Genomic DNA, 27,536 nt, shown 5'->3' with positions numbered 1-27,536 from the left:
AGTTTGCCTGGATAACACCTTTGGCAATGATTGTAGCCTGAACTGTGATGACTGTATAAATGGAGGCAAATGTAACAGTGAAAACAGTGGCTGCATCTGTTCACCTGGGTGGACTGGACTTATATGTAACGAAAGTAAGTACTGTATGTTTGGAGAACATCCTGCAGTTAATGGGTCCTTGCCCTATGGCACTGGCCTGGAAAATCCATAAGAAGCAGACAAGTCTGCTCTTTGCTTTTGATATGAAATGCTGTTTAAGGAATAGAACTGCCTCATTGAAAGCTCGCATTTGCAACATTTAATTACAGGTGAGGCAGATACAGCAGCATCTTAACCTGGTAGGTCCCCATGTCCTATGTGGCACATTAAGCCTAAAATATAAAAGAGGGACCCTGAATTATGCATCAGGAAACTAAGAATTAAGAAGTATTGCCACACCCAGTCCAGTAAAGTGCAATCAGTACAACAGCCCTTGTTTGTCTTCAAGTAATTGCATGTGTCCATTACAGCAAGCATTGTGCACTTGGTGCACCAGTACCAGAGAGTTTTCCTTAGTGGTGCCCATAGATATCCATTGGCCTGCACCTCGGTGCTCCTCATGCTCCAGGATCAGGGTACAAAGGGCAGAACCCCCTGCCCAACCTTCAGATTCTTCTTACAATACATGGTCTGTGGTTAAAGCACTCTGTCAGTTGTTCCTCTGGAAACGTGCAGTCAGTATTTTTTGCTCGTTAGTGGTACTCATTTTTGTGCCCTCAAGCCTTTCTTTCTTTCTTTCTTTCTTTCTTTCTTTCTTTCTTTCTTTCTTAGTGCTCTAACTTGCTGGCTCGGGTGAAAAATCACCTGCCTGAGCGCAGCAAGTCTGAGCGCTTTAAAACTAGTGTGGACAGGCTCCGAGCGCTGGGAGCTAATCCCCTTGTGGAAGTGGATTACCAGGAGTGCTGGGAGAGCTCTCTCTCTCAACACTCGCGTTTCAAAGCGCTGCCGCGGGAGCATTCCCACAACAGTGCTTTGAAGTTTCCAGTATAGCCATGCCCTTAGTCAAGACACTCTTGGAAGAGACATAAGTGCTCAGAGCCCTCTCAGGCTCCCAAGTCAAACAGGGGGATGGCTTCCACATGGTCAAGATCCTTGATTCAGGATTCTTTGACATCACAGGCTTGCCGCTCTGGTACCGAAGGGAGAGAACTTCCTGGAACCACTCCCTGCTGGATCAATCAGGGCAGAGCCATTGATTCTGGTTCCCAAGCCAGACATGTTGAGGCTGCCTGCTTCCTCACAGTAGGTGCTGGTGCCATCACCCATGACCACAACTGGGAAAAGACTTATCTCAGTACCAATCAGCCCAGAGGCTACACAGCTGAGGAATATCTCTTGTACTGTACCAGCTCCATCATAGGCCCTACTGGGTTCCATGGGGGATGCCTATGAGTCTAGGTCATTATCTTTACTATATTACACAAACTGGTCCCTGGGAAGTGAAGCCCTTTTGCCTGGTTCCAGCAATCAGCTGGAAGTCTGTATTCATGTCCCACACAGAACAAATGAGGGGGCAACCCGTAACAGCCCAACAGCTGTCCAAGTGGATTGCTAACTGCATGGTCATGCGTTACAGTGCCAGAGGTGTTACCCCTCTGGAAAAGTTGTCTGCACATTCAGCTCACTGAACATCCATGGCATTTGTGAGTAATGTCCCAGTTGTGGGCATTTGCAGAACAGCAACGTGGTCCACAGTCTACACCTTTGCTAGATATTACGCAATTATTACCGCATGAAGGGAAGATGCTAATGTAGGGAAAGCAGTTCTGCAGTCCCTCTTCTGATGAAACTCCTAGCACCGCTTCCATTGAAACTGCTTGAGAGTCACTTAGTGTAATGGACTTATGCAATCACTCAAAGAAGAGAGAATGGTTAATTGCCTTTCATAACTCTTGTTCACTAAGATATGTTGCATACATCTATTATGTGACTCACCCTCCTTCCTGGACACATCAGAGCCTTTAAGGGTCCAGTACAAAGGATTCAAAGGGTGAGCAGAGTGCATCTGCCCTTTATACCCTCAGCTCAGAGCACTAGGGCACAGCTCAGAGCACTAGGGCACAGACAGGGCTGCCCAGCATGGCCGCCTCTACCATTTTTTCTCCCGTACCAGTGCACAAGACATGCACACCCCTAGTGTAATGAACATATACAACAAATCTTGAAGAACAACATTTATGAAAGGTGAGTAACCATTCTTTATATGTTTGTTTTTATATCAAGCCCCATTCATTGTATACACTGTCCCGAAAATACTAATGTGCTGCAGTGGGTCTATGCTGTAGTCCATTGCTTTCTTGGCTCTATTTCAAAGGTCTCTCTTGGCAGAGAATACTGCTGTTTCGGTTGATGGAGAAAGTAAATATGGTTTGTCCAGGTGTCTCTTTATGGTAGCCCAGACAAGCTACCCTGGTCTTCTATTGTGTTGGTGGACTTGTGACTATTTTTATGAATGTTCTTGTTTATTTACCATACTATGTGGGAGTTGTTTTTTAGTAGCAGAGTTTTTAATGCTCAGAATTCTCTAACTGAATCTGGTTGATAAGCCAGTGCCCTTTATATGGAAGTGATGTTACAAGAGATTCTCTTTTTTTCTTGTCTCTGCCTCCTGGTAAAAGAACTTTCATACTCTGTCAGGGTAGGTGCATAGAGATGAGGAGAAACCAAATGGATAGGTAGAATGCTCATTTCTTGATGTAGCCTACATATTTTCTTTATCTATGTAAAGCCAGCCAGTGCTTCTGCTTTCAACAATGGAATTTTCACATTGTGGTGGTTCTTGTGGACCCAGAATGGTGTCATGGAGAAAGAAAAGTTGACAGCAAGTTTAGTGGAAGAGAGAAAAATTTGCAATCCTAATGACAGTGGGGCAGGTTCCTAGGATTGATCAGCTGCAAGTTTGATTACCATGGTCTGGGGTGCAGTGATGGAATGAGAACAAAGAAGATTAAACTGTGATAGTTTCTAGTTTCCCTATGCATCATGGCAAGAATTCGTAAGCCACTATGGTGTCTTTTGGCTCTCACATTGGGATGTTTTAGCTATATTCATAATGTAATAAAGTTGCTCAGGCATAAACTGTAAACTGTCTGAGGCAGGACCCATGCTCTCTGCTGCACTTTACAAATAATAATATATTCATTCTATACTTACAAAGGAGTTTCATGTCTTTAATTCAATGGAATTTTTTTCTATCTTTAAAAATAATACAGAATTGTAGAACTGGGTTATTGGCCAAATCCTCATCCCACTGAAGGCAGTGTTGGTAATGATAATGTGCCCTGTATGAATCAATGGAAAATGCAGGATTTGGCCCTCTGTGAATATCTCATTTTTTTCCTCCTTTTCTCTTTTTTAAACCAGCATAGATCACAGTTTTTAGAGAAGCTTTAGTTTTAGTTGGGCAAATCAGGAGCTAAATTTTCATAATAGTGAATGAAAGAAAACTGGATGAAAATTAATGCTGAATCTCAGGTTTCCTAATGTGTTTTGATAAAATGTCAATTAAGTTAGTTACTGAAGATAACTGAAAACTCAAACTGAAAATAACAGAGCTCTGCTCTTCTACCAAAATTGTTTTTTTCTAGAACAATCACAGCTTTACCAAATGGAGTTGGCTGCTGTATGTATTATCGACCTTTGAACAATATAAAATGTCTCTGGAACGTCAGTGAATCTAACTTATTTAGCTAATGGCAGCAATATGGAAGTAATTATCTATGTCTTTTAAATAATTTCCTCCACATTTTCAAAATCTTTTTGCCTGGTAACTCTCATTTATAGTCAGTGGGAGTTAAACCCCATGCGTGGCTTTTTTTTCTCCATCAGATATTTGAGTCTTGTTACTTCGGCTGCTGTTTTTCAATAACCTCCATGGAGACAGATATTATTGTATATGGAAACGAGAGTGACATGACATCATTTGTGGGTTGCTTGACCAAAGCGGTTCTTTAATTGCTCGGTGTCATTCTGGTGACTGAAGCATTATTTCACTTTGCTTCTATTGCGGTGAAGAGATTATGTAGCCCATTCATCTCATCTGCTTTCTTTGCGGCTTGCTCCCCTGGGACTTATGGGAAAGATTGTAATAGCATTTGTAAGTGTCAGAATGGAGGCTCATGTGACCGTGTGACAGGACAATGTCACTGCCCACCGGGAATTAATGGACAGATTTGTGAGGATGGTATGATTTCTGTTGTTTAATTATGTATAACTGCTGCCTGGGAGTCTTGTGATTTGCCATTATTCTTACTTTTATTTATTTGTACTATGGTAGATCTTAAGGCTCACAAGTGAGATAGGTCCCCATTCCGCTAGGGAAAAGCTTGCTGTCTAAATAATAGGACAGGCAAAGGGTGGGAGAGAGAAGATGATCTCTCCATTTTAAGGATGGCAATCTGAGGCACAAAGAAACTAAGTGACTTGTCCAAAGTCAAATAGGAAGACTGTGGCAGAGCCAGGTATCGGACCCAGATCTCCCAAATCCCGATCTAATATCTTAACCAGAAGACCATCTTTTTTCCTCAATATACTTGCTGTAGAAAGTAAGTCAAGAGAAGCTGGTGTGATATTTTATAGCAAAAGCTTGGTGCTGTATTGCCTATCAGTTGCTGTGTTTATTTGTGCACCCACTAGGCTGTCCAAAAGGATTCTTTGGGAAGAACTGTAACAAGAAATGTAACTGTGCCAACAATGGCTATTGCCATAGATTCTATGGAGCCTGTCTGTGTGACCCAGGGTTATATGGTCGCTTCTGCCATCTAAGTAAGTCTCAATGATTTTTCTAAACTATTTATTTAAAACATGCAGAGTGCATTAGGAATAAAAAGTCTCTCAGCACATTTCTACAAGATGTAATTCAACAGGTTATTTAACAATGTATAATGCAATGTGCTTAAGTTTGGCTCATGCTTAGGTGCCTTGCTAATTCAGAATATATAACAGCAGATAATGTTTAACAAGCCCAGGGAAGCGTTGTGTAATTTTCACTGATCTTTACACTTAGAGCTGGGACCAGATTGTAGGTAAAGGCTAGGGCTAGATTTAGCGATGGAGCAAGTATGTGGTTAGGTTTGGGTTCAGGCTAGGTCAAATAATGGGTTAGAGTTAGTATTCCTGGGATACTGTTAGATTTGGGCTAGGTCATGGGCCTCACTAAGGTTAAGGTTGGGGCTAGATAGTAGGGCCTGACTCAGGTTAGGGTTGGGGTTGGGATTGGTGGATGACCCAAGGCTAGGGATAGGGCCATGTATGAAACTGAGTTAAGGTTAGTGCCATCTGGTGACTAAGTTTAGGGTTGGGGCTGGCCGGTGTCCCCTGGGCAGGGTTAGTATCAAGGCCAAGGTTATCTGGAAGGCCAGAGTTAGGGTTGGGGCCTGGGACAGGGCTGGCTGGTGAGCTAGGGCTGGGGTTTGTCTGGAGCTGGAACTAGAGATGGTAGAAAACCAAAAATTGTTTCTTGAGAACTTTCAATTTTTCAGAACTATTTTCATCTATTGGTATTTAAAACAGAACCATTTTTTACATTTCAAGTGTTTTGTGATTTTTTTTCATTTTCAAAATAAGAATTGTACTAAAATAAAGGATTTTCTTTTTTTGAAACTGCTTTTTTAATCTTACCTCATCACTACATTGACCAAACAAAACTGGCTCTTCAACCCCCAAAAAAATGAACTCCCAAAGAACAAAGACCAGTGGCTGACCACAGGGAAATAAGAGGGGCACAGTGACTGAGCACTGGAAGGAGAAGAGAGGCAAAGTAACCAACGGCGGCTCTAGACATTTTGCCGCCCTAAGCACGGCGGCATGCCGCGAGGGGTGCTCTGCTGCTCACTGGTCCCACAGCTCTGGTGGACCTCCCGCAGGCGTGCCTGTGGAGCGTCCGCTGGTCCTGCGGCTCCACCGAAGCAGTGGGACCAGCAGACCCTCCGCAGGCACGCCTGCGGGAGGTCCACTGGAGCCGCGGGACCAGTGGACCCTCTGCATGCATGCCGCCAATGGCTGCCTGCCTGGCGCCCTCCCGGCAACCAGCAGAGTGCCCCCCGCTGCTTGCCACCCTAAGCACGCGCTTGGCGTGTTGGGGCCTGGAGCCGCCCCTGAGAGTAACCAACAGTCAAAAACAATAAAGGTGAAAGGTACAATGACCAACAGCTGAACTCAGAAAAGAAAGTAAGTTCCAATGGCTGAGACCTGAACAAACACAAAATAATTAAGACTTAACAACTGAACATAAAAAAAGAGTAGAGAAATACAGAGATGGAACATACATGAAGAAGAAAGACAACGCTAATGATAACACAACAGATGTGAAAAGAAAAGAAAGAGAAGATGACCAGTGACTGAAGATGAAGAAGACCAATGACTGACAAAGTGGGTATTCACCCACGAAAGCTCATGCTCCGATACGTCTGTTAATCTGTAAGGTGTCACAGGACTCTTTGTTGCTTTTTACAGATCCAGACTAACACGGCTACACCTCTGATACAGTGAAAATAAAGACTGTCAAGTGAGAGAATGAAAAATGAAAAACAAGCAGGCTATTTCTGTCATGTAAAGTTTCTGTGGTTTTTTTAAATAGAAAAATGGGGGGGAAATTACCAGTACTTTTTCATTAAAACTTTCATTTTTGACCCAAAATCAGTTTTGTTCAAAAGATTGTAACTAGCTCTACTTTTGAACATTTCTGATTATTACATTCACTTCACATTGCCCAAAATAAAACGAATTAGTTAATACTAGAATTATGTAAACTGTATTTTACTCACACACATGCTTGTGTATACACCTGAGCGCTTGTGAAGGTTTATATTTGCTCAGAAGTACAGTGAACTTTTTGTTTTACAGCAATAGCACTCTCTGCAGATCTGTGTGTAAACATTCTAAAAGAAGTCATGTGTAATTGCAAAATTAACAGTTCCATTTAATCTGGTTGCAGCTTGTCCCAAGTGGGCCTTTGGAGCTGGCTGTTCAGACGAATGTCAGTGTGTCAAGGAGAACACTCTGACATGCAATGCCAGAAATGGTACTTGCACCTGCAAACCAGGTTATCAAGGGAACAAGTGCCAGAAAGGTATAATTTACCACTGATCCTTTTCTTTCTGGAAAGTCCTGTTTCTCTTTATTCCATCTCATTGCTCCTCTCACATGCAGTCTTGCATTGCACCAAACTCTAATGTAGTCTGCCAGTTGTTTCTCTGTATTTTTCCTAATGCAGAGCCAGGTGGACATTTGGCTTCATTGAGGTTGCAGGACTATAAATGAGGGTAGAATCTGCCCAGCTATTTTAACCTGAGCAACTGGCACTTGGGATGGAAACCTGACATAATTAAGATAATAGGAGTTTTGCTATTGACTTCAATAGGGTCAAGATTTTACCCCAGGGATTTTTTTACACAGACAGTGATTTTAGAGCCTCAAGCTGTATTTTGAGGCAGCCGAACTTTTTGTGAATGATTGTGGCAGTGTGCTACTAGATCAGTTTTGCAGCTTTTTAATTTCTCCCTTTGTACTTTTTATGGATAGTGCAAAGGAAATTGTAATCTACAATCACCTTTGAGTGTCTTCATAATCGTCTGGGGACAGTTAATGTAGTAATGCAATAAAGATACTTGCTTCACATTCCCCCTTGAATTCTTATGCCATAGAGCAACTAGTAGTATTTTGATGGAGTTGGGGGTGGGTGGGGAATAATAATAGTGATAATTATTAAATATCCTTAGTCCTCTTGGCTAAGGATCTAATCAAAACATGCCCATTCTTTCACCTCTGAACTCTGTACAAAGGCACCCAAGCAGAAGAGTATATGAAGGCAAGCGTTTTCGAGTATCAGAAGTAATAACATCAAGAGAACAAGTAGACTGAATTATACAGGCACTTTCAGCAGCTGTTTCTTATGAATTCAAGCAATTTGTGTGCTTTGTTCTCTGGTATCAGCTAGGTCTGTTGTTACTATGATTATTTGTTTTTAATGTAGTAATTCTGGAGGCCCCAATCATGGATTAGAGCCCCATTGTGTAGGCACTACACAGTGAGACAGAATGTAGTGGAAACTGTACTCTGAGGGTCAAATTCTCCTCTCAAACCACTTGCAACTCTACTGAACTGCTGCACTGGTTAAGGAAATAAGGACTGTATTCTGCCCTTAATTGTATGCACAAAACTCCCACTGATGTCAGTAAGTGATGCATGGGAGTATCACAGAGCAGAAATTGTCCCGTTGACTCTTTTGTTCTGTTCTACTGTTATGAAAACCCTCTGCTGTGCTAATCTTAGGCTGACATTGAAATCTGTGTTTAAACATGTCCTTATCCAGTATGTGACTGTGTATTTTGGATGGTGTTTGGAGGGCATCCCATGTGTAATGACCCCTTCTAAGCCCCTGTTTAATGTAAATGTTTAAATTTACGCAATAGTGAACACAGCTAGATTATCAATTATATTTCCTTTTAAAGTTTGCATTTCTATGTCAAATGTCTTTTCTGCCAAATTATCTAGCGACTCTTGTTTCAATTTTCTCAGAGACTCCTTGTTCTAACATACGTTCTTTGTGCACTCATATTTTTCAGAGTGTATTCCTGGCTATTATGGAGCTGGCTGTAAGCTGAAGTGCAATTGTTCTGCTGATGCTTTGTGTGACCAGGAGACTGGAGACTGCAAGCATCCGTGCCCACCAGGTTTCCATGGAGAAAGGTGCCATTTATGTAAGTACCTGGATGCATATTTCAAAGGGAGGTTAAAAGTGGATTGAGAAATTCAGCCCTGGGAAACCCAAGTTCAGATACCAAAATTCTAGGTATTATGCCAAATTGTTAATGACACAAGTAAGCCTGCCAGCTGTAGCCTTTGAAGCCAATTGTAGTTGTGTATACTGATGCCAGTGGTAAATTTGACCTCTGGTGTATGATGGTGGTGATGGGCTCAGGTACTAGGGCATCTAGGCAGCATGATCGACCATCAGACCCGGAGAGAGCCACTTTCCAGCTTTCTAGACTGGGAGGGAATGTTAGCTCTGTGGCAGATTATGGGTATAGAAAAGAGCACAGAACTTGGAGAAGTGAAGTGAGATTCTGTCCCTCCTTTCACTTGAAATGCAATAAGTGCTGAATGTATTGCATCAGCTAAAGCCTACAGACTCCCACTGGTATGAGAAATGAGTGGAAAATATAAATAAATAATGTAGCAGCTCATTTTAATCCCTGAACAAGAGGCTGGTTCTCTGTCCAATGGCATTCTTCCAGAGATGGACAATTGGAAGGAAGTGCAGAATCATCCTGCCTGCCACCTAAAATGAGGATAAAAGATTGAGGGCCGTTAAGAGTACTTATTATGGCTCCAAGTAACTTAATATTTCCTTTTAAAGCTTCAGGCCTAGATTTTCCAAAGTTTTATTGCACAGTTAATTAAAGATCACAAATCACTGAGACACTGGCACTAAAGTAGATCACTCTATAGCAGTGCTACCTAGATTAAAATTGCTATTGGTGATGCTTTCTAACATTTCAGAATGTTTTGTTATGATAACCACAGTTAGGGTGTCCAGATAGCAAGTGTAAAAAACTGGGACGGGGGCAGGGGGTAATAGGAGCCTATATAAGAAAAAGCCCCCTAAATTGAGACTGTCCCTATAAAATCGGGACATCTGGTCACCCTAATGACAGTCTACATCCTCTGGCTTCTTTTGAACAGCCTGTAGCCCAGGGAAGTTTAGTGTGAACTGCAGGCAGAGCTGTGGCTGTACAGGAGGCCTATGCGACTCAAAGACTGGGCAGTGCATGTGCCCTGCTGGCAGAACAGGTGCTGCATGTGATCAAGGTATGCTTGATGCTTGGACAGATCATTGTGCAGAGAACTCCAAACCTTATCCTTTGTGGAGTTAGAATGGGGAGACTGGGAAGAAGTTAAGTAATTCTAGTGTCCATAAAAACTGGAACAAGGATGGACAAGCTCATGTATCCACTTGGACTTCATCCAAACTCCATGGAATTCACTCCAAAGCAATAGGAGTTAGTTCGGTCACCCTACCCATTCATTCCATTATCTCTGCTAAGACTGCCGATAGAGGTGCCAGTTGTAATGGTGATTTGTGTAAGGGGCAGGGCTGGTGCTAGACAGGGCAGCTGTTCTAGACTCAAGCTGTTAGCAGGTCTGTGCTGCTGTGTACGCAGTGCCTCCTGCCTGCTTCATGTCTGCTGCTCCTGCAGCTGCTGAGGGAGCAGCAGGGAACAAGTGCAGAGCTCAGAGACAATATGGAAAGAGGGCCTGGGTATCCCCCTTAGCCATCCAGAAACCACTAAGGGAAAGGCGGGGAGGAACAGCTGAGGGAGTAATAGCATAGGGAAGAAGGGGAAATAACTTCAGTGATGGGAGGAAGGGCGAAATAAGGCATAGGGATGGGGAAGGGGCAAGAACATGAAGCTGCTGCCACTGGGAACAGTCATAGAAAACCCTGCTTCCACTTTTTACCTCAGGCCTTGGCTTTTGCCTTCGTGATGAGGACGTCTATCCACTCGACTGGGACCACTGACTTGATGCCTCATAAATAAAAAAAAATATGGCCTTATGGCTAACAAAAGGATAAGGAGCTGAGAAATCTGGGTTCTGCTCCCATCTCAGTCATCGACTACCTTGTGTGCCTCCACTTCCACCTCATAAAATGGGGATAATGATATCTCTCACAGAGGTGCTGGTGTTAAAGTGCTTTGATATCCTCAGATGGAAGGCAGTATGGTAGTGCAGAGAACTGCTGTTATAACTGATTCTGTCACACACATTCCCATTTCTCATTTTCTGATGGACTTCCCCAGACTGATAATACCTGTAATTCTGAGATTTGTGTACCCCTGCTTGGTTTCCTGATGCTTCACAAACATTCACTGAAGGAGAAGGTCAGAGGTCAGTGGAGTGTCATTCCTATCCATCGAGAAGAGAAAATTGGAAATTAGAAATCAGCCCAAACCAAATCCCACACATGAACACCATCTCTTTTCCTTAAGCTCAGATCCCTACCTAGCTCCTTCCTTTCTGACTCTGGCCCCAATACTGCTGGTAATGTAGAGTGTAGTTCTATAGGCTGTGACTGTTTTCCCCTCTTCCAAAAATCTGTCTTCTAATTGAGGTTCTACTTTTCCTCTTCTGTGCAGTGCAACCCACTCTTCAGACACATCCAAACCAATCGGAACATTATTGTATTGCAAACCACACAGAAATATAGGCCTTTTGTGATGGAAGTGAGCCTCTGTGTCGCTCAGATGTTTTCTCAAAGGGCTACAATACAATATTGTGTTGATTTCTTTGGGGGTTTTGTTACGGAAGAGCTATCGATTCATAGAGATAATTCTCTTTCCAACTCAGCTTTATTTATTTTTTAAATTTTCTTTGGTAACAGCTAAAATCTGCAACTGTCTTGAGATAACAAATAGTTCAGTGCTCCTCTTTCTTGTTTCTTATAGATTGCCCTGATGGTCTGTGGGGAGTAGACTGTCAGTTCTTCTGCGAGACCTGTGAAAATGGAGGGAAGTGTAACAAAGAGACTGGAATCTGTTACTGCCCTCTGGGGTACACTGGGAAATCCTGTTACCTACGTAAGTCATCAAATTGCACTGGTTAATAAAAAGAAAGTTAATAGAGAAATCAGTCTGAGCACTGATTTTTACCTTCTGCCTATTTTATAAGATATTTGCTATATTAGGATATGCTAATCAAAGTTTTAAATGCATTACAAATTGACCAGGATGGATTTATGGTGTTTGCCAGACACAGAGAGATTAGAGAGGAATCCAAGTGATGAACTAAACAGCTGCACCAAATAATCATGGAACCATCAGACCTACTGTATGGCAATATTCTAGGCAGAGAGAAAGTGCTCAGTACCTGACCACACTAAAAGTAAAATAGTCTGATTTCCAATGGGAGTTGGTATCTAGCTTCCTTATGGTCTTTTGAAAATCTCAGCCATAAGGTAACACAGCCTTTGACTTCTAGTCACCAATTCAAATGTAGTTTATATTGGTCTTGAAGGAAAGTCATTCCCACCTGGTGGCCATTTGGTGGTCTCACTCTAAGCCCTGATGGATAGGTGGCCACATCACAAAACTGCTACCATATGGCATCAATAGACACATTTGGCATTTAGTTGGCTTCCTCAGTTGCGAGATCATGGGCAAAATAGGATACAATCTACCCCAAAATGATTCAGTCCAGAACTGAATTTAAGCAGTTTGGCCGGATAATATGGGAGACGTTGTAGCAGTGCTGCCTGTGATGTACTGGTTCTGTGACTAAACAGAGGAATTCAGTTGCAACTGAAACACTTAAAGAGGGAGTGGGGGGATTATAGCATCCGCCTGTATTCTTCCACTGGGAGTTGAGTTTGCCCCTCCAGCCCTACAGAAGAATGTGAGGATTGACCCCTCCTTATATCCTGCATGGATCTTGGGGATCTACCAGGGTAAGGGCTGCCACCGAACAACAGGCCTCTTTGGGCCCACTCCAGTTCCACGTCCCCCTCTTAGGGAGAGCATTGTCCCAACTCCTACTATTAAATATGTCATTCAACTTTGGCCATGACATTCATAATTCAGAGTTTGGGCTTGTGCACTCCCCACTTCAGCAGGAGGTTCCATTTCCATATTTCCATTAACTAACTGATTTGTTGGACATGCTATGAAGTTTATGAAGCAACTCCACTAAGTCAGTTGAGTGACTCCCAACATATGGGATTAGGCCTTATTAGGCCCTGCTCTCTTAGTATATAAACTGCTGATATTTCACTCATTTTTATTTTTATTTTCTGTGTTCGGTTAATACCTGATTCAGAAGGAGGGCAGAACAAATGAAGTTGTTGCTGTCTCATTTGAAATGGCAGCCCATGCTTGAGTTAATATCTAGGTGAAAAATACCATCTGTCTATTTGTTTTCAGCCTGCCCAAATGGTTACTATGGGCAAAACTGCCTGTTGCAGTGCAGCTGTAATAGCAATGCTCAGTGTCACCATGTTACCGGAGAGTGCACATGTCCTTCTGGCTGGAGTGGCCATGACTGCAAACGTCATAAGTCAGAAATGTATCCTCTGTACTCAGTATGTGCCGTCTTTCATAAACTTAAATGTAAACCAAGGGAACCAAAGCTCTGTTTGTTCTTAGACTTGTTCTCAGACTATTAAACTTTTTAATATATTTTTGCTAATCTTATTGCTTCTGAAATTGTGTATTTATAGGTTTATATAGCCTGAGTGGTGATAATCTGTAATTATCTATGTTCATAGTATTGAAATAGATGACTGATGAAGCACAAAGTGTTCATATAAGCACCTATTTTAACACTATGCATCAATTTTCTGAACACCGTCTGTGCCATCAGCATTTTGACTGACAGCCAGTTTTGTTTTTCATTTTCAATACAGCTTAGTTTTAAGATTAATTCCCAATCTTTCACTTTGTCTGGAGAGAAGACTTATCTCAACAAGTGAGCAGCACAGATGGTTTTGTGGCATAATGTCACTCCCTAACTTGTGAATATAAATGCTGTGTGAAATTCTGCTCTCTTACAACACAGTACAATAATAATACCTAACTCTTATATAGAGAGCTTTTCAACGGTAGATCTCAAAGTGCTTCCCAATCTTTAATGTATTTATCCACACAACTCCCCGCTGAGCTATGGAAAAGTGCTATTATTCTTATTTTAAAGATGGGGAACTGAGGCATAAATTGTTAAACTATTTACGCATTGCTGTGCTCAGCATAGCAATGCCTAACTGATTTGAGAGGCTACATATCATTTTCAAAACGGATTTAGACACTTAGGACTCTAAAGCCCATTGACTGTCGCACATGCCCAGCTGCAGTAACACACTATTCGTTTTTTTTATCATCATCAACATCGTTGTAAAATGGAACAGATTTTGTTTCTGGGCTGGTAAACTATCATGCTGATTCGACAAGGATGATTTTAGAACCACCGCAGTTCTGATAATGCACAGATTGTGGCAAGTCTCTATTACTTCCGCTTGTGCTAAATATTTTCCAATGAAATTGAAACTTTGTGGCGTATTTTTGCCATTGATTTTGCAGTCATTTTGCTTCTGGTTATGATAAATTCCACCCTGTCTCTTGAAGCAATGGGTGATTTTTCTCTGCTGAAAATATTGGCAAAATTGAGAGTGGGGTTTGAGAAGGAACTTCCAACCTTTCCCAGGAACCCAGGGAAAACTCAAAGTGTTTTCCTGTTGAAACATAATACATATGTTTCCAGCAAATTGAAATGTGTCCTCCCTTTTTGGGTCAGTACGCAGTAGAGCTGGTCAAAAAATGGTAAATACATTTCACATAGAATTTCAAAAGAAATGAAACTTTTTCATCTAATTCAAAATGTTCCATGAAAATTTTCATTTTTTTGGACTGAAAACCTAAAACTTTAAGAAATCTGTTTCATTTTGGAGTGGGAAAAACTCTTTAAAAAAGTCTCTCCTTTTTCCAGAGGAAAGTAAAAAAGAAAGTGAAAAGGGTGTTGTTTTCCCCAATTAATTGCATTTTTTTTCTAAAAAATGAAAAATTTCTACCAAAGTGAGAACTTCTCTCTGCACAAAAATGAATAAGCCTTATGAAAAGTAACAGTGGCCAAAGTTACAAACTTGAATGTTTAGAATTAGTCACCTAAATCTACATTTAAGCATTCAAATCAGTGTCCTGATTTTCAGAAATGCTGAGTAAATGCATCACACATAGACTTCATTTGAAATTCACAAATTAATAGATTTTTAAGGCCAAAAGGGACTATTGGATCATCTAGGCTAATCCCCTGCATAACACAGACGATAGGATTTCATCCAATTACGTCTGTATTCAGCCCTAAAACTTATTTGACTAAAGCATTTCTTCCAGAAAAACATTGAGTCTTGATCAGAAGAGTTCAAAAGATGGAGAATCCACCACTTCCCTTGGTAGCATGTTCCAATTTGTAATCACCCTCTCTGTTAAAAATGTATGCTTTATTTCTAATTTGAAATATGACTGGCTTTTAACTTCCAGTCATTGATTCTTGACTATGCTTTTCTCTGGTAAGTTAGAGTCCTTCAGTCGCTGGTATTTTCTCTCCATGAAGGAGTACTCATCATTTCTGAATATTAAATCAGTTTGATATAGTTGTTTAATATCAGTTTATGCACTTCAGTGGACCTATGCCTGTTTACCCCAGCAGAGGATCTTGCCCTAAGCATCTGGGTTTGAAAATGCTGGCCATTGTACCTATTTTCTAATCTCCCATCCAAATATAATGCTGCCTGCTACGTCAAGTGTGCAGTTCAGTCTCGTGCAAATCCCGTTGTGTTGCTTTGCAGCTTGTGATGCTGGCCATTGGGGAGAGCGCTGTGAAAGCTTGTGTGTCTGCAATAACAGCGATGGTAGCTGTGACCCGGTCACTGGGATTTGTTTCTGTGAAGCAGGATACTCTGGGAAACACTGTGAGCAGAGTAAGTGCAAAAGCATCAAAGTGGGGAATTCATGGTGATCAAGATAAAAAATTGTTTTTCCTTTTGTTTATTTTTAGGAAGGCATCCGCATTGGAGGTCTCCATAGACTGGAGAACGCACATTTTTCAGGAGGCTCAGATTTCAGCAGTGCTAGACAGGTTATTTAATCATTTGGATTCCAGGAGAGTTATTTTCAGAATAGTTTTGAATTGAACAGCTACTTTGGCAATTACACTTCATGTTAGGGTGATTAAATTGCATATATCTGCATCTTTGCTCCCTTGTATAAAATTTTAAGGTATTTCCCTTTCTTCCTAAACTCCTTTAGAGCTCAGGTGGATAGAAATTGTTTACAGGTCCATAATGGACATAAACATAGATATGCTGATATCCTCCCTGCTTTATAGCCCATATCCTGGTACTAATCTCTTTCCCAAAATACACTTCAGGCAATACCAGCTGTATATACATCATATAATGTGAACTACTGTAAGGGGCAAGATTCCCTAAAGCATGAGATCTGAACACCCCATCTTGCCATCCCTAAGTACAAATGCCATAATAGGTCCTAAAATTATTCAACTTCAAAGTCCAGCTGCCATATTTTACTCTTGACACTAGTTTTGTGGGAAGTATTTATGTATTCACAATGTAATTCATGATGGGAGAAAGGAATAAATGAAAAGAGAGAGAGAAACACCAGGAGGAAGGCAGATTAAAAAGGGGAGGAGAATGAAATATTGTATATGATGTTGGGCATGCTCATTTGCCTCCTTGTCAAGATACTCGCATACCACAGTGATAGGGGCCTTAGATATTCCTAACCTAACTAGTTATTTATTATACTTCTAGTTACAGTTTCAGCTTTGAAAGCCCAAAGGTGCCGCATCATGTTGTTTCTTGGGCTCCGTGATATTTTCCAGACTGCCTAAAAATGACTTTGTTAATACAAATGTTGAAATCCTTCCCTTTTAAAGGGATCTGGCAGATTTCTACACAACTCATTTCAAAATAAGTTAGCAGGACCTATAAACTGCTAGAGAAATCCTGCATTATTGTGTCTAGGCTAAGCTATCACTACCATTCAGCTCTGTCTAAAGTGTGTGTAATGTAAATTAACCAACTGGCCCTATTTTAATTAATTTTTCTATAGCCCTGGATGATATTATTTACAGGCTGAAGTGGTGTTTTTTTCCTTGAGATAGTGAGTGAGATACTAGTCTCTCCTTTAAACTCCCAACAATTACTGCTATGAAAATCTAAGTCTCTAATCCATCTCCCAGATATAATATTTTGGCTTGAATTTTTTCAAGCAGAGCCTGTAAGTAGGGCTTGCAGCTTTCAATCTGGAGCTTTCTGGAGGAGATCACCGTGCTTAACATTCTCACTCACTCACGTAGGTTCTACTGTGGAATCTGGATTGCAGAAAAAAATGTTGGTTGAGGGGGAGGAAATGGGTTTTAAGAGTAACATTAGGAATTCTGCATGGCTTACCCCCATCCCAGCAGGTGAGCTCTCATGCGATTTGGGCAAATAAGTGTGTCTAAACCAGCATATGGTGACAAGATGTCCCAATTTTGGGGTCTTTTTCTTATATAGGCTCCTATTACCCCCCACCTCCTGTCCCGATTTTTCACATTTGCTGTCTGGTCACCCTAAACCAGTGTGCGGTACACATCAAGTCAAAAACTAGGAATTTGGGAGTTGCAATTTTTGCAACTTTACACTTTGTTGTTTTCCTATCTAGTATACAGAACTGACTGAATTCCTCAGATCTCCCTTTTCCCTTAAAATATACCTTAATATAAAGCCACATAAGCTTCTCGCAGAAGCTAGCATCTCAAAGAGAACACCTAATGTTAACTGTTTTCAGGGTATAGAGACAAACGTTGGTCGTCCACTTGTGAACAGAAAAGGTTCAAAGTACTTTAGAATCGCAAACTGATCATCGATTGTTCTACAGGGATCTAGGCCAGATTCAGCTCAACATATAGCTTTTATTCTTTCTGTCCAGGCTGCCCTAAGGGAACCTTTGGCCCAAATTGTAAGTACAGCTGTCAGTGCCAGAATGGAGCTGCCTGTGATCATGTGAGTGGAGCCTGTACTTGTGTGGCTGGCTGGACAGGAGCTTTTTGTGAAAAAGGTACATTCTCCCCCTGCCCTTTCATTTCTAGGCAGATGTTTCTCACAGATCATTGTAGTGCTGATTTTATAATCAGCAGGACCTGACATTAAGTTTGTGACTTGATGGGACTCCTTATCTGCTTAAAATTAGATATGTGCTTAAGAACCTTGTTGAATTGGAGCCTTTCTGAAGAAAGTCTTCCTGCTTTAACACAGAGAAAAACATTGCCCCACTTTTGAATTCTTTCATTGTCCCCATGGCATTTATAACATTATCTTAGAATAAAACATCTCCCCCAATAAGCTGCTTAAGGAGATACATGCTTCTAACGTTAAAGTCTACCACTGCATCTGTTATCACCTAGTAACTTGCTGACATGCAATAACAATTAGTTTGGATTGGATTTCGTACATATATTATAGTTGATCTGTTGCACATTCTTGTGATGTTGTTTTCGCGCCATAAGCTATGCAGAGAATAAAAAAAAAAGATATATTGGCTGAGATACAGTAAAAATAATGTGTAAGTCATCTGTCATTTTGCGGAAATATCTGAATTTGTTTTGGTGCATATTTTACAGACAGTGATCATTAAACCAAATCTTGGCTATTTTGTTTCACATGCAAAATTATCGGTTAGTTTAGGTAGATACAAATGTATGTGTTAGAATGAGACAAATTAATCCCTCGTGCATCTTTTGCCCTCTAGTGGAAATGAAAGCAATTTGCAATTTATGTGCTATAAGAATATTCAACAGATTACAAATCGTGGAAATTGCACGTATTATTTCCTTTTTGATTCTGTCCAGGAAGGGTTAAAAGAAATGAAACAGTTTAAGTTCTGAAGGAGAAACTTGTAAGGTAATTTGTGAACATTGTGCAAGGCTCTTTTTTAAAATAACTGATCCATGCCTTATTTTTATTACTCAGTTCTTTTTTCTGTCTTAAACAAAGAATTTGCTGACTCCATAAAAGAGAAATGAATCCTAAGACTTATGCATGAAAAATTAAAAACCATAAAATGGAATAATGGCCTTTTTTCCCAACAGTCTTTTTCTTATAGCTCTCCATAAGATCTTACAACACCAGCTGGACAGTCGGAACAATACAATACTGATTAGAGCAAGGTGATTTTTTTTCAGCAAATAGTAAAGTTGCTAAAAAAAATACATTTTCCAAGGTTCTGAAACTATTTATAAATTTAGATCAAACTCGGCAAATAGTTTGAGCAAAAAAATGGAGGAAAATATATGGAGGAAATGTTGAAGTTTCATTTCAGTGTTTTCAAAATGAACTGTTTTGGCATTTCATTTTCATACATTGATTCAAAGAGGCATTCAAAATGTTTTGTTCAACAGAACATTTGTTTAGGGGGAGGGAAAGCTCAAAGTTTTCACCTTTGGCCTGCTAAACCCAGGATTGTGAGTTCAAACCTTGTGGGGGCCATTTAGGGACCTGGGGCAAAGTCTGTCTGGGGATTGGTCCTACTTTGAGCAGGGGGTTGGACTAGATGACCTCCTGAGGTCCCTTCCAACCCTGATATTCTATGAACCTGGATGAATATGTTTTGTCTTTTCATTTTGGTGAGGGGGAAAAAATGTAGGGGAGCTCAGGTTTGGTTAGAAACTAACCAAATTTACCTTATTTTATTTTTTGGTTTGGCTATCTATGAAACAACAACAATTATTCACTCACTTCCACCACTGATACAATCCACGGCAGATATATGGCTTCATGCAAAAGGACTTGAGGGAAGTAGAAGTGCTTGAGACATTTATAACTAGACTCCATGAAGCATAAGACAATATTCTGCAAGGAACAAATCTATGCTAGCAAGAAGAATGGATTAAATGAACCACTTTTCCTTCTGCTTATCTTTCTCTGCTATATAAATTGTGAGACAAGTTAGTCAGTCTTGAGATAATTTGGTTGTTCTTCCTAGAGTATGTCTAAAAACAAAATTTCTGAACTTGTCAACTAAAATGAAATCAAAATGAAACACAATATATTTTGTTATATACATTATTTCTGGGACTGGAGAGGTAGGATAAAAGGACTGGGACCAGCAGTTGGGGTGGGGAAGAGACTGTTCAGGGATAGATTGGGTGAGACACGCAGAGGGGATCAAACTTGAGGAGGAATGCTCCAAAGAGTCAGTGCCTATTAGTGAACACTTCCCACAAGAGCCTGGAATGGAGCTCAAGATTCCTGAATGTCTCTAATCCTCAATTGTCAGCAAATGTCTGTGAAACTGGCAAAATGTGTGTCTCATCCCCTCTTGTGATGGTGGTTCACACAGAGTGTGACTCTTCTTGGGGTGCCCAGAACTGGAACTCATCTTGTTACCCTCCTGCCTCAGCAAGAGAAAGACTTGCTTGTGTTTAATGGTGTATCAGCTCCCTGATGCCACCAGTCTGTTAATCACCCAAACCATCATGGATCAGTGTTCATGTCATACTCCCCGTCAGTACCCAGCCCAGGTTATGGAAGCGAATGATGCAACCAGCAGACCAAATTCGGTGATATATCCTGGTCATGTACAACCTGCACATATGCTAAAAAGAAAAGGGGTCTGCCAGCTCACTGTCCCTTGCAGGTAAAAGTCGGTGCACTGCAGCCCCTCTGAAAGTGTCCCCCTGTAGTATCCAGCCCCTTTCATTGGACACTCCCTGAAATTATCAGAATTGCTGTCCCCAAAAGAACAGCGTACACTCAGCTTGACTGGTACAACTCAGGATCAGGTCCTTTATAACTTCACAGCACTGAGATATAGTGAAAATAATCATCAGTTTATTATCAAAGGCTGAGATTTAAGAGCTAGTGAGTAAGGATAACAAATGGAAATGGAAATGGTTACATATAAAACAAAAGGTGTAACATGCTTTCTAGAATATAAACTTAACTTTAACAGGCTAAACTTTTGTCTAAAGTAGCTTGTCACACCTAAAGCAATCTCCCAGCAATTCCAACCAACAAAACAGGGATCCTCCTGTCATAAATGGAAAAGGCGCTGTCCTTTTTGCTTCCTCGGTGAGGGATAAAAGGGATGTTCTTTTGCTTTCTTCTTATACCTCAAAATCCACTGTTTTGAACCTAGAGAGAGGATGACACCCCCACTCCCCTTTCCCAGTGCTTTATTCCTCAATGTACTGTCTTACCATCCTCATATTGATGTAGTATGCAAATAGACTTCCATTCTGCTGGTTTACAATGCTTATTCTTCATGTAAATCAAGGCAGACAGGTGAATCTATTTGCCATCCCTGTCTGGGACAGACAGTCAAAAACTTATTTTCAGTAGTTGGGGAAGGTAGACTCATAGACTTTAAGGTCAGAAGGGACCATTATGATCATCTAGTCTGACCTTCTGCACAATGCAGGCCACAGAATCTCACCCATCCACTTCAATAACAAACCCCTAACCTATGTCTGAGTTACTGAAGTCCTCAAATTGTGGTTTGAAGACCTCAAGCTGCAGAGAATCCTCCAGCAAGTGACCCGTGACCCATGCTGCAGAGGAAGGCAAAAAACCTCCAGGGCCTCTGCCAATCTGCCCTGGAGGAAAATTCCTTCCCAACCCCAAATATGGCAATCAGTTAAACCCTGAGCAGGTGGGCAAGACTCACCAGCCAGACACCCAGAAATTCTCTGTAGTAACTCAGATTCCATCCCATCTAACATCCCATCACAGACCACTGAGCAAACTTACCTGCCGATAATCAAAGATCAATTGCCAAATTAATTGCCAAAATTAGGCTATCCCATCATACCATCCCCTCTATAAACTTATCAAACTTAGTCTTAAATCCAGATAGTCTTTTGCCCCGACTACTCCCCTTGGAAAGCTGTTCCAGAACTTCACTCCTCTAATAATTAGAACCTTTGTCTAATTCAAGTCTAAACTTCCTAGTGTCCCAGTTTATATCCATTTGTTCTTGTGTCTACAATTGGTACTAAGCTTAAATAATTCCTCTCTCTCCCTAATATTTATCCCTCTGATATAATTATAAAGAGCAATCATATCCCCCATCGCCCTTCTTTTGTTAGGCTAAACCAGCCAGCTCTTTGAGTCTCCTTTCATAAGACAGGTTTTCCATTCCTCGGATCATCCTAGTAGCCCGTCTCTGAACCTGTTCCAGTTTGAATTCATCCTTTTTAACATGAGAGACCAGAACTGCATACAGTATTCCAGATGAGGTCTCACCAGTGCCTTGTATAACGGTACTAACACCTCCTTATCTTTGCTGGAAATACCTCGCCTGATGCATCCTAAAACTGCATTAGGTTTTTTAATGGCCATATCACATTGGCGGCTCATAGTCATCCTGTGATCAACCAATACTTCGAGGTATTTCTCTCTTGTACGCTGAGTCTTACACACTACTGGAACTTAATAAACAATAATATGCAGTATACAGTGATTCAGTTAAGAGTTGAAACCACATGCAGTAACTTCTACTTTGCAGCTTGATATCAGCTCGCCCACCAATGAGAATAAACAGAGGGCCGACTAATACTTCTTGACTGTTTGACACCAATATATGTTCTATTTCCCCATTTCTCTGAGACAGCACATGTTTGGAAGGTACAATAAGTCTCAAAGCATCCATGCGACCTTGAAGAAGCTACTGGCTGGACTGACTGAAGAAGAGAATTGCCATTCCACTTGGAGTAAATGAGCCAGTTGTATGAAATCATATGTTCAGAAAACTAAGCTGCCACTGTCAAGTCGAAGTGAGCTTCCCAGAGATTCCAAATCAGACTTTGCAGTGTGCTACCACTACTACCTTTTGTCACCAGAAGACTTACATTCACTTTCTATTTTAGTCCACTGATATCTACAGATATTGCACTGGATTTCATTGTATTATAGGCAGGGTAGGTAGCAACTCTCTCTTTTAAAAGACTCCCTTTTGAGATGCAGCAGCAGTGGAAGGATTAGATTGAGCCATAAAGCCTGATGGTGAGAAATGGAGGGACTGGCAGCTGGCAGGTGGAGGAATAGGAGGTGGGGGGCAGAGCCTGGGAAACTGGAACTGACAGGGCAAGGAGACTGCAATGAGAAGGCCAGCAGGGTGTTGGGGTCTGGGGCTGGTGAGGCAAGAAACAGGAACAAGGAGCCAGGGGTACATGGGTGGGAGGTGGTGGGGAAGAGACAGGACTGGGGCGGGGACAGAAGGGATCAGGCTTGGAGGAGAATGAGGGAGAAAAGTCTGTGTCCACTAGAGAACGCACCCCTCCAGAACCTGGAATAGAACACAAGATTCCAGAGGCTCAACATTCCTCTGTTATCATCTTTGAAACCCACTGGCAAAGTGTGTCGCATCTCCTCCCTCCCTCACCTCCCTCCAGACAGAGGATAACAACCTCTTATTGCTGTCAGTTACTCAGTTAGCTCATGAAGCAGAAGCCTATGCTGTAGATCTAAAGGTTCCAACCAAGTTGATGATCTGTTCAATTGTTAGTATGATTCCATATGGTGGAATTTCTGTGGGGGGGATTTGTTTGTGCATTGGGTCATTTCTTCTTTAAAAAAAAAAGGTAGAAAATTGTGCACACAAAATTTATCTCATTTTACCAATGGGGAACTGAGGCACAGAGATTAAGGTAAAAAGTGTCCGCCAATTTTGGGTTCCCAGTTGAGATGTTTATGTAGAATGATTCTGTTATAGGAGTGCTGTCAAATTTGATTCATTAATGTTTGTTAAGTACTCAGAAATTGTATTGATTGGCATCATAGCAAGACTCATGAGAAAATTAATAATTCTGCATTCAGAGCACCGTTTAAGTGGTGTGCAGTAAGTAAGGCCTACTGCCACACATTGAGCAATGTGGCTAAAACAAAATATTGCATAGCTGCTCATTCAGTGTCTGTCCAGACAACCTTTATTCTGTCACTTCCTAACTTTTTAGAATTTGACTATGCAACCTTAGCATTCTTTTAGCGTAGTATTTTGCACATAATATGGATAGAGAAACCTCTCGACCACTGAGACAATCGTTGATAGTTTATTCTCCCTATGTCAAGTGTTGGCGCATACGTAGCCTGAATCATCAGGTCTACTCTTTCTCACACTCTGCAAGTGAATTTATTGAATCTCTGTGATTCCCTGAAGAGGTCCTGCCACATTTAGTTTCTCTTGGTGTTCTTTGCCTACCAATGTGAATTATCTGCTTCTTCTAGCAAGTTTTTCCTGTAAACACTGAACTGCAATAATATGCCATATATTTGTTTTGTAAAACTCTTTAGAAATATAGCAGGTCAATCAATTGGATCATATGTCCCCAAATCTAAAGATAAGGAGATGGGAAAGGGATAATCTAAACTTTGTGTTATACAGAATTGCCTAACCCCTTGAAATCCACCTTATTTACAAATGCATCTCACATAGAACAGGGAAGTCTTTCCTCTTTTTAGTCTATTCACCTTTTTCTTCACAGCTCCTTTTAATAACAACTGGTTTATGTGAATTCACATTCATTAGCTCTCTAGTCTTGTGGTTTTGGATTATAGGCTCAGCTGCATTTCCCTGGGTAGCAATCTGTACAACAGTATAATAATCAGGGTACATACACCCAAATCGTAGGGCATGCAGAATAATGGAACTCGTGTGTGGATTTCCCCATTCACTGCTTTTCAGTTTTAACCTTTAATGGGACACAGGCTCCCAAGTATAATTTCAAATTGACTGTTTAACTAAAAAGGGCACCAACTAAAACGTTTTCTCATGTACAGAGTTTCCAGAAGCCAAGAGCTGGAATTTGCAGTTTGCCAGACATGGGAACTGCTTTTTAAAAAAAAACACCCTTTTTTCCATTTTTAGCTTGTCCAGGTGGATTTTTTGGACTTGACTGCCACCAGGTGTGTGAATGCAAGAATGCAGCTCACTGCGACCACATCATAGGAACGTGCCAGTGCCTCCCTGGATGGATGGGAGCCAAGTGTGACCAATGTACGTATAACAACGAGCCCAGCAAAGCTCTGACAAAGCTCACAAAAGCTCGTCTTTCTAACTCTAAAAATTGCTCCTGATTAGGTGTAGAAGAAGCTAGTAAGTTAGATAGATCAGTCACACTTCTTTCCAGAGATGCCATAAATGGAAACAATTTTTTTGGTTGGCATACAAATAATCTGTTATTTCCTTTTACTTCCATTGCAATACATCAAACGTAAGTGTTTTACAGTACGTCCCATTTTGTTTTTCTTTTGTGTCCTGCAATATGTTAACCGAACTTTTCATTTCTATGAAGTGTTAAAGGGCAAAATGTTAGTCCCCAGGATTGTTTTGCTATTAGGGTGGAGTGGGGGTAGGTGTTTTATAATTAATTCTTAGAAATGTCATTTGCAAAAAAGGTAAGTTCCTGGAATTTCACAAACAGTAAGAATGAACTGTCCCACTTAACAAGGCAGGTTCTGAGGTGGTTGCTTTGTTTCTGTTTTGAATAGACATTATTGCTGGATCCTCTGATAAATCTGCCAGCAAATCTGATGGAAAGTCATTCTTTTCCTTATCTTCATAGCATCATTTGCAGGCATCACTGAACCTTGTTGTTCGAAAAAATCAGTAATGGTGTTTTCCAAATTAATTTTTTATTTAAGCTTTAATCCTTCAAACACTGAGGATGACTCCTGACCACAGTGACCTCAACAGAGCCAGGATTTCACCCTGAAAATACAGTATAATCATCCTCTGCAGACAGCACTGTGGCGCTCAGAACAATTTACACTCATCCATGACAGCATTGCATAATAAATAGATTCTTATTATTTGTGGAGGCCTGTACAGGGCTCCTTAGACCCACAAATGTCATGATTCTCTCTCAGCTATTTAACACACTTATTTGACAAACCATTTTGTCACCCTCCTACAAACTCCAACCACCTTAATTACCAAACCCTACTGCAACTTTTCCAGACATGCACCCTGATTTGACCAACCCTGATTCCAGCCCAATCCCCATAGTGGCCTGCTGTCATGGGACATGCAACAACCAAACAATCCTGCTACGTCTACCTCTGACCGTATCCCATCTCTTTCTTGCAATTCCCTGTGCACACACAAGCTCACACATCCTCCCTTCTATCTAAAGATCCTCTCCCATAACCTCCTCCATCCCGTGACTCCAGGGACAATGTTGTAGAACCTTTCTGCTGTCCTCCCACCTACTTTCCAAACAATCCCTCAGTGCCACCACCCAGTCTTTTTTCTGTCTACAAACACCTGGACCAGCTATTCTACCTTCGGTTTAATGTATTAAAATTCTTCATGTCAATGGTAATCTCTCTTGCTACCCTGTTTATAAGTTAATCAACTGGCTTTGTGAAATATAGTGCCATTGAAATATGTCTGTGCAGTTTGGGAGCAGAGGTGTTGCTGAGTGGGTGTGTTGCTTGTTTCTTGGTTGCAGTCCATTTATACTGCCCTTCAAAAGATCCACAAAGTTAGCAATCCGTCAGCTTCGCTCTTGACTGCTCTGTAAACTGTATTAAAAATTGGAAGCTTTGTTCCTACATATTTTATTAAATTCAATTAAGAAATGAGGCCCTTTGTCATAGACCTCACATGTCCCCCTTCATCTTCCTAGCAAAGTCTACTGGGATTACATAAGAAAGCAACTATTTATTCTCTTGCACTGGAACCATTAAAGCTTTATGCTGCCCTTGATTTATCCCTTGTGCTAGTTAAGACACCAAAGGCTTCAAGACTCCTTTTGCTTGCAAAAGGGTAAGGTCAAATAACAATGCACAGGGGTGACCTGTTTCTCCCTTAGCTAAACAATGTATCATCATCTAGTAATGTACTACATGGATGACTTTGCAGGTTTGGCCAAAGGTTGCTAATATTAATAATAATAATAATAAACAATGTATGGAAGTGGCCTGTTTCCAGGTCATCTAACCCCAGATATGATTATATTTATATCAGGGTCGCTCTTGACAGCCTTAGTAATGGGGAAGAGGGCTAAGGTTTGGAGGAACCTAACTAAGACAGAAACAGAGTTGATCTAAGATGTAGCAGTATTAAGAGCTGCTGGCATAGGGAAGTCCCAGTGTGCAGATGCGAAAGCTTTCAGAATTACTGACAAGACAGGATGCAACCTATCTGAAGAGAACATGTAAACAAGGAGGGTTAAAGAAATGAGTCTGACTTGTTTTTTCACTATGCCAAGAGTAGTGGCCTGCATGACAGTTTGAAATGAAACACTAGCAACATTTACTAGCATCGATCACTTATTTCCAGAAGTTTAACTTGAGATGCCTAGTTCCCTGAGGAGTGAAGTGGCTGATTCAACTGAGGGATCTTTCAGGTTTCTTTCTAGAAGTTGCTAATATCAGTAACTCAAGGGTTGATTAATCCTGCCTTCTGCCCATACACAGTGTGGTAGGGGGAAAGGCCATGAGAAGCTTCTGACCCACACAGCTCTGCAGAAGCAGAATGGCAGGATCCCTCCTACAGCCCAGGACACTGAGTGCATGTCTGGTGAGTGCACCTGCACAGCTTCCACAAAGGATGTGGGATAGCTAACTAGGCACATCCAGTCAGCTCTAGTGCACATGCTGCCATCAACAGCAAGCACTACACAGTGCTTTGGGCCAGAGGAGCAATAAGCAAATTGTTAAGCTATCCTGCTCTGAATCTACAAGCTGGCTTTTGCACTGGGTGTGCAGCCAGCTCCATTCTACCCCCAGGTACTGGTGAGATATTGTCCACCTGTAAATCTTTTTAAACAATGGCACCTATAGAAGAAGAAGAACGTTCTAAGATTTGGATCCATTGTACTGTTTGTCCTACTGCTCCAAACAGTATAATTCAAGCCTTGCAGAGAGTACTCTGACCCCTGCTCTGCTGGGGGCATTCACACATGCCTCTTTGCCTTTGTTCTGTGTTGTGTATTTGTGCTGGCAT

At 41.2% G+C, this 27,536-nt stretch overlaps 1 protein-coding gene across 1 annotated transcript in view; it reads left to right on the top strand.

Moving 5' to 3' along the window:
- The window catches only part of LOC115657621 (multiple epidermal growth factor-like domains protein 6), a 309,734-nt gene that overhangs the window by 244,109 nt on the left and 38,089 nt on the right, over positions 1-27,536 (top strand). Inside the window, 10 exon segments of the mRNA XM_030575675.1 lie at positions 3-134; positions 4,094-4,222; positions 4,675-4,803; positions 6,974-7,108; positions 8,604-8,738; positions 11,487-11,618; positions 12,957-13,082; positions 15,374-15,505; positions 17,520-17,648; positions 24,453-24,581. Coding sequence (XP_030431535.1) covers positions 3-134; positions 4,094-4,222; positions 4,675-4,803; positions 6,974-7,108; positions 8,604-8,738; positions 11,487-11,618; positions 12,957-13,082; positions 15,374-15,505; positions 17,520-17,648; positions 24,453-24,581 — 1,308 coding nt within the window.

The sequence above is a fragment of the Gopherus evgoodei genome, chromosome 9, assembly GCF_007399415.2.
Source record: "Gopherus evgoodei ecotype Sinaloan lineage chromosome 9, rGopEvg1_v1.p, whole genome shotgun sequence".
Classification (NCBI taxonomy): Eukaryota; Metazoa; Chordata; order Testudines; family Testudinidae; genus Gopherus; species Gopherus evgoodei.
Note: the sequence above shows the minus strand (reverse complement) of the source record. Positions and strands in the feature narration are given on the sequence as shown.